Raw genomic sequence first — 8,488 nt, forward strand, 5'->3', positions numbered from 1 at the left:
GCAACATTTGTATACCACAACACTTATTCAATTGTTATTTTTATATAGATAATGTAGCAGAGTTATCATTTAATGGTAGCAAAATGATGATGACATAGTTTCTCACATCCAGAGATGGTTTTTTTTAAAGTTTTTGATTCTCATAGAAAATTTAGAAAATCTAGCAATAGATGTACAAATTTTTACATTTTTCATGCCTTAAAAAACTTTACCCAGTAGGGGAAAGTCAGGTAAGACGGACACCCTAGGGTAGAATCGCAATAGAAAATCAGGTGTTTGTACAGATAGGCAGTTTAGATTGTTTGCTATCGCATTAACCATTGGCATTAGTAAATTTCTTCCATTAAGACTGTTTTGATAGCAATCTAAAACATGGACACTGCTTAGAAAATGTACATTTTGCCTGAAAAATTTCTGTAAAAGTACATATTTTTGAGAGTTTAGTATTTGAGAACGTTTTTAAACCAAAATGGAATCAACTGGTCCGAGTCCAGAAGTGGTTTTGGGAAGTCCGTATTTTATTGGCGCTGTCTCCAGATTTACAGTTTCAAAATGGCCTGTTTGAGATGCTCTTGCCAAGATTTTCTGAAGGCGTATGGAGAATCTTACTGATGGAAAATTTGAAATACCTGGAGAAAATTATGTGTCCATTTTACCCGACCTTGAGGTGTCCGCCTTACCCGCCTTAACAATTTTTTTTTTCAAAACTTTTGTTGCACAAGTCTTTTGACCGAAGCCCTTCCAGAAGGTTGATGAGCAGTCTAATTAACATTGCACGGTTAAAATTTCCGAAATTGTTGCGAGTTATGAACTATTTTCTTTGTAGAGGAAATTACATGAAATGATGGATCCTCAAAGTTTGTGTATATTTTGTTTACTATTATGAGATCTTGCTTGATATAAATAGACAAGTGGTCTCGAGAGTATTGATACACTTATTCAAACATATTCCCATCATAAGATTTGTGCCAAACATTGTAATTTTCGAAATACTGAAGGTGTTCGTTTTAACCGCTGTGTCCGTCTTACCCGACTTTACCCTATTACCAGTTAGGTTAAAAGATATCACATACTTAACTTTATATTTCTTTCATCATCCGATAACAAAATACTGTTGGTATAAATCATCAATAATTTACCAGTCCGGGCTTAAATGCATGAAAACGCAAACCAAAGATTCGCCATTTATATTTCGTTACCAAATGCTAGATTATGACGATTTTTTGTTACGCGTTTGGTAATTTCAAAATTTCATCCATTCCAAAAATTAGTTTTAATCATTTCAGTCAGTATAATTTTTTGTAGTATTTTTTACCACTTAATGTATGCAACATCCTTATGCCTTTTTCTTTAAAAACATTTTTGACAGAAAAAATGCAAAATTTAGTTCGAACAAAACAAAAAAAAAAATGCTGAAATTGGTGCTTAATGTGTTAAGACATAACAAATATATCAAAAACTTTTTCGTTTTCATTTATAAAGAAAAGAGGTGTTCAAAGCAAAGTGGAAATAAAATGTTTTATCATTAATTCTATACATATAAAAAGGTTAATGCAGTAGAACTAATTCTAATAAACGGAATATTTCGTATAGAGGAACCTAAACAAAAGCAAATAAGTAAACACAAGTCACAAAGAAGTTAATTTTTGAATCTATTGTGCAATCATTTGCTTTATTTATTTCAAAAACCTTAGAATGAATTTTATAAACTTTGTTAAACCCACGAGCATGCAACTTTACACAAAGCGTATGACAAACATCTTTCATGTTTAAGCTTTTTTGGTCTGATTTAATCTTTTTTGGTCAGATTTAAGCTTTCCTAAAAACATCTGAAAAGCTTTCATCTCTAGTACTACCAAGGCGAAAAAGCTTAAAATCTTCATTAAAAAGCTTAAAAACGAGATTTACTAACACCAGGCTTGCAATTTCTCTAACGAGAATCACCGATGTGCTCGGTTTTCGATTCTCGGTAGAGATTCTCTGAAACGCACCGCAGAGATTTTTAGCCGGACCTCTGTAGAGAATCTGTAAATCAACACGACAGAGCTAACACACACTACAGTGAAAAAATGTTTTCACCAAGGAGAGCGACAGCGACGGCAGCTGGCTTGGCTTGTTGCGTTTACCAACACATACGAAGCTGAACCACTCGCCCGAAACATTCATCGTTTGTTGATGCTATTATTATGCACACCGTCGTGTTTGTTTTTGTCTTTGCTTTTTGGTGGCTTCAACTAGTCGGTTCTGTGTTTTCACCGGGGTGCTCTACAGTGACAAATCGTCGCACGCCGGAGCTATTGAACTTAGGTGTGTGTGGCTTTCGAAACCGAGGTGCGAATAATGTGTGGAGAGGATCGAAAAATCTCACCCGGGTGATTTGCAACTATCGCACGGGGGTGTTTTTTTCTCCGTTCTCCGTTTTTCTCGGTAGAGAATGGCATCTCTGACTAACACTTAGCAAAAAGATGTTGGTCATACGTTTTATAGATGAATCGTATCAAGTTGCATATTCCTGGTAAAACCTTATGCTTTTCAAGAAAGTAGGTTGATTTTCAAGACGTGAATCAGTTCAAAAACTGTATTGATTTCACCGAATGGATTAAGCGATGTGTTCCCAGGAACATCTAAAAAGCTTAAATCCAAGGAACTTTTTTTCGTCAATAGTATTTGCTTTTTGTATTTTTTAGATGAGATTCGATTCAGCTGTGTCAAAATTTTCACATGGCGATGGCGCTCAGTTAGGCCGCCTGGTAAAACCCAAGCAAATGATCGTCAAAAAGTTCACTGAGGGTTCAAATTCTAAATTCCAAAAGAAATTAATGCCATATTCGTTTTCATCCTGGTGGTGCACCGGTAGTGCACCAAATGCTGTCAAAGCGTTTTTTTTTATATGAAGATGACAGCAGTTGGTGCACAACCATCTTTCCACTAGATGAAAACGAATATGGCATAAATTATAAGCCCCAAAACTCGTAAATATGCTACGCATTTATTGAAAGTTTGTTAATTTAAAATACGCTCTTCATTTTTTAAACTGATTCATTATTAAAGATTCAACAATTTAAGAAATAAATATCATTAAAGTAAACGACAAATCTCTGACTTCACTTCATATGCAGGTATAGACTCGTAACCACAGTTCCAATTTCTAATGCTTTTGTAATTTCAAGCGTATAACTTTTAATTATAATTATGTGCTTTATAAGTTGCTGTTTGGAATTTGGGCTAAGACATTCCGTTACTTAAACAAAAAAGGAGATACAAGTTGAACGCAAAAAATCTAAACGGAAAAATCTTTTATTTACATCAGCCATTTCACGGTGGCAACTGGACTGAAGTCTACAATTTATATCATTTTTGAAAACTATAGTTTGAGTGTTAGTTTATCAATTTTCAGGGTTGGTAGCAATTTTTCGTTTTGAAATTTCCAAGTTGTTCCCGGTTTTTCTTCGGGAATCAAAACATAATATCAAATCAGCTTGTCAACTTGAATGAATCTTCAAATCATCAGGTTGCAGGAAAAATATTTAGTTTTTCGCTGAATGCAGTTTTTTTTTTGCGCACATCTAAAGACATGTTTTAGAAAAAAATGATTTTGTTTAATACAAAACAATGAATAACTTTAGTAGTGCCCTAATAATTTGAAAAAAAGATTCGTGAAAATATAGAAAATCGTGCTAAGATACGACTGAACTTTAATCGTTTTAATGTAAGATATTATTTTGTATCAGTGTGAAGATTTAGATTTAAACAGGAGCTTGCTTTCGATACAATTTTTACATGAGACATATATTCCAGCGTAGGAAACATTAAGCAAAAGTTTAACGTAGGAAGAATTAAAAATCGAACATTTGCAATATATTGCTTCGTTCTTCATGCCAATTCAAACGAAATACACAATAACAACATTAAAAAACCAATATCGTTTCTGGTGAAAAAAAAGGTGTAACTCTGCTTTAAAACGTCTCACACTGGATAAATTATTTGCTTTTTGCAAAAAACAGTTTCATGAAATATGCATATTGAACACTAAATCATTCGACATCGAAAACTGAAAATGGTACAGTCGAATTTTTAAAATATGTTTGAAATAACGGGAAAAAATTTCAAACACGACAATTTTCCCGGTGAGGTACCGTAATTCCCGGTTTTTCCGGTTTCCCGGTGACGCGATGAAATAGAAAAAAATCCCAGTTTTCCCGGTTCGCTAGCAACCCTGAATTTTTAGTAATTTTGAAGCATTGGATGCACTGGAATAGAATATAGAAACTGAACAGCTTGGTAAAAAATGACGATTTCTTGTAGGAATTCCAGAATTTTTCCCATGTTTTCCCGACTATTTCCCGCATTTCCCGAATAAAAGGCACCCTGCAATATTCAACTACATTTATTCATTCATTCTGAGGTTAAATATTCTAAGTCTAAGAAATCCGAAAAAATGCTTTGGAAAAAGACTATAGACCAGTTACCAAATGCCCAAAAAACATTCACCTTGGCCTAAGAAATCAGAAGTAAGAAGCTATATTTTTCGCACAAGGATATATAGATATATTTTTAAATTTTTTTTCAAGATCTTGACCACGAAAAATGTTAAAAAGTGGTTCAATCAACATATTGTCAAAAATAATTCAGTCACAGTAGAAAATTTTTGAAAGAGGATTACAAAGTTGACATAATTTGACACATTTTCGCATCTTTATATTCTAGAAATACGAACCACAGAGTTTTTGACAAATTTTTTATGGTAGCTGTTTTCCGAACTTTTTATCAATTTATAATTTCTCAGATTTTTTAACACCAAAATTAAACATTGGACTAAATTGTATGTAAACGCAATTGCTGGTTCAAGTGCTATAATTGCACTAGCACAATACTTTTCAAAAATATGAACAAATGGTAGTTAATCTGTAGTATTTTTTCTGAAGCATATTTTTTTAATTTTTAAATTAGACTTGAATAATTTGTAAGTGAAAAGTTGTTCCTGAATGTAATTTGAAAAACATATTTGAATTACGTTACGAGGTTTTTTTTTTTTAATTTTGTAGGTACTAATCAGTTGAGAAACAGGTGAGATATTGCGGTTTTAGTTTTTAGTGTCAAATTGACACTCAAAGAACTCTAACGGTTAAAAAAATCTTGGACGGATGAGGGTTAAGAACACTACAGATTTCTTTTGGCTGGATAGCTTTATTTTACTGAGCACAAGCTCAGTTTTTTGTAATTTCTATATAGGAAACTACTCATACCTTGAGGCTTCATAGAGCCTAACTCGTTTTGTTTAGCAAAAACTCTGTTCTAAAGTTATAGTACACCTTCGATAAGTGGTAAATGTTTATTCATACCAAACTCAGTAACAGCTTGGGCAGAAGCTATCAAAGCAATTGCTATATCTTATAAAAATCACTAAATTTTTATACATTAAGCTTGTTCAAAGCCAGATATTACCCGAACTTGTTCGATAAGTTTAAACAAAATTTTGGAAAATATTCGTTGAAAAAGCCGTATTTTGTCCGGATTTATCCACTTTATTTGCCAACAACCAACAAATAACTTAAAAGTCATCGTTGTTATTCATTCTTGTGTCATGAAATAAATTGAACAAGTTTCTAGAAAATGAACACGAACAATTTTTTGAAGCCTAAATACGATTCAAAATCGGCCGACGTATTTCGATTGAAAAAAAAATGTGTGGTTTTTTTCATCTTTTTCATTGAATTCAGTCATACGTAATGTGGTTTCGCTGGGAGGTTAATGCCGGCGGACGCAAATCGAACCAACAGTCGCGTAATTTTCTTATGCCAATGAAGCTATGTAATTGATTACACGCAATTGGCATAGCGGCTGAATTTTGGGTGTAGAATCTACGGCAAAAAACGATCATCATGCCACGACTAATGGTGCTCATACTGCCCAAGGGGGAGTTCTTATTATGCCCTTACAGTGACTGATTTTCAGCTTTCAGCAAAAAAAAAATTAAAATGCATTTTCAAACGTTTTTATCTACATTTTCCGATTAGAAAATCGACTTTTTTAATGTTTGAACACGAAACAATGATGTAACTCACATATTATAGCTGTTTTCTACGGTTAAACAAGCGTCCTCCTTAAGGTGGCTATAATGTCCTTTTCTCCCCTATAATTAGTATTAAAAATCAAACACGTTAGCTGAAGTTATGTTTAAAATTACAAAAAGTGGTTTTCTCGTAAGTGTGACTTCAAATTGTTGAACCAGGTAGTCCTGGGTTAGAACTTCTTTGATCTCATGCTATCTATGAAGTGTTGAATGCTATTCTACAATTATGAAACAAATATTTACGTAACATATTTGAAATCGAGTTAGTAAATGAAAAAAAGCTTAAAATTTAGCTCGACGTTAGAGTCAATTAAAGGTTCATTAGAATGATTTCCAAGAACGACCGAGTGAACCACTCTATGGTGTACTCGACGACAACCCGACTACCAGCCAGGCAACCAACCCATGTATCTGATGCAATGGATAACGGTTCGAAACGGGGTGCCTTCAGGTGGCCCCCAGGAAGCATAAGTAGGTAAATGATATCCCGCGGGTTAGACCTTTAATGGTGGCGGATATCAGTAGGTATAAGTATGGTTGTTTGTTGTCTTTAGTTGTTAAGTATTTAGTTCTTACAGAAAGAACAAACTGGAAGGCAAATTTGGGAGACCTTTTGTTGGTAACTGAAACGGGCGATAACGTGTTGTGGTTATTGCGAAACACTAATGGATAGTGGTTCCTTAATGATCACGGACAGGTAAAACGAATACCTATATGCTCGGACAACTGATTGCTACTTGTTGTTGCTATGTAGTTGAGAAAAACTATTTTATCGGTAAACATTTCTTACGTCTGATCAGCTTGTGCGGTTGTCTGCAAGTTATTCTTCCTACGTCAGAAAGTTTGGGTTTCGTTTTGTACGCTACCCAGGTACGAATTCAGCTCACACTTATCCAAAATCTCAATGTTAAAAACAGTTCGTTCCAACACAGGTATCAGCTGCGATATAAAATCAGTGCTGACGTAGTATCACACACTATCTCCGAACGAAGGTCGATAATTTTTGCAACCGATCTACTCCATAAAAAAACCCCCCGAGATGAAAACAAGGCGCACGATTTTCGGCAATTGGAAGCGATCTTTTCGATTTCGGTATCACTCACTGGTTTTTCCTGTTTGTTTTTTCTACTCTTCTTCTGCTTCGCCAAAGCCATTCACTTCAATGCCACACTACTTCTCCTTGCGCCAGCACACTATCGCCGAACGGATGCTGTATTACTCTCTTCATCGCATCGCAAGGGTTGTCTCCGTGAAAGGCGTTTGCGCACCATCGAGCAACCACCAGCTGAACCATTTGACCAGTACTCAACTTAACTCGCGGAACAAGTTTTCTCCTGCATATTCCAGCAACACTACGCGAGCACACTCTCGGGGAGGAAAGCTGGCTTTGACCTACTGGCTAAGGGGTTCGTTTTTTTCACTGATCAATTCATATTCGCGAATGAAACAATAAACCCAATCCTTAAAGACCGATTAATGATTGGAATCTCCCAAGGACCTTACAGTCGTCCCTTGACGAGTCGGTATGGAAAATGCGTCTCCAGCAAACAAATATCACGATAAGCGGCACTTCTAAACGATCGACACGACACCTTCTCCGTGGCTTATCTCGGAGAACACAACTGACGAACTAACTCTGATGTGTGGGGGCTCCAGTCCGCGAAACTCCAGTCGAGACGTCGTTCGTCGCGTCGCGCAGTTTGCACCTAACCTATTAGCAGCGGGGTTGTGCCGTCCAAACCAGCACAACAATACAGATGAAAGACCCGGATCGTTCGGCCGTTTCAGGCCCCGGGTCGCATGTGTATGGCAGCTCGATCGCGATAGAAATCAAGCGCTCCGGCGAGGTTAGGGTGGATGAAATGGTTCCCATTGGGTGAATGGAGGAATCCTATTGGTATGGTTAACCATAGCCATGAAGAATAATTCTAATTGGTAATGGTTAAACGTTTCTACCATAAGTCTTATGGTTTCCATTTTTCAGTGTTCAACAGACAAGGTAACATACAAAATTAAATATGGAAATAAATATAATACATACTTTAAATCTTATAAAACATACATATATGATATGTACATGTAGCTACCAAAATGATTGCGGCATTAACGATTTTAATTGTATCGGCGAATCAATTTTCTACCCGTGAGGTGAGATATACGATAATGAGAAACTATAGAGTGAAGGTTTGGAGGACTGTGAGAATACTTAATGCAGATTTTTTTTCTGTTGGTTTTTACCACATTTTTCTGTTAGACCCTCTGAACTTTCATTAACCCTTATCCGTCTCTAAAATTTTCACTCGTTACAGTCCCTGGAGTGTCAATTTGACACTCCTGACTAAAAACAAATTATCTCTCTTGGTTCCCAACCGATTTTTACAACATTTATAATTTTTGATACCACGTAATGTAACT

At 35.5% G+C, this 8,488-nt stretch overlaps 1 protein-coding gene across 1 annotated transcript in view; it reads left to right on the forward strand.

Annotated features, from left to right (window-relative positions):
* LOC129741703 (probable G-protein coupled receptor 158) overlaps positions 1 to 7,636 on the forward strand; it is a 351,812-nt gene extending 344,176 nt beyond the window's left edge. Inside the window, exons 13-14 of the mRNA XM_055733449.1 lie at positions 7,224 to 7,479; positions 7,542 to 7,636. Coding sequence (XP_055589424.1) covers positions 7,224 to 7,479; positions 7,542 to 7,636 — 351 coding nt within the window. The remainder of the gene's footprint in view (positions 1 to 7,223; positions 7,480 to 7,541) is intronic.
* The last annotated feature ends 852 nt before the right edge of the window (positions 7,637 to 8,488 follow it).

This window comes from Uranotaenia lowii, chromosome 2, assembly GCF_029784155.1.
Source record: "Uranotaenia lowii strain MFRU-FL chromosome 2, ASM2978415v1, whole genome shotgun sequence".
Classification (NCBI taxonomy): Eukaryota; Metazoa; Arthropoda; class Insecta; order Diptera; family Culicidae; genus Uranotaenia; species Uranotaenia lowii.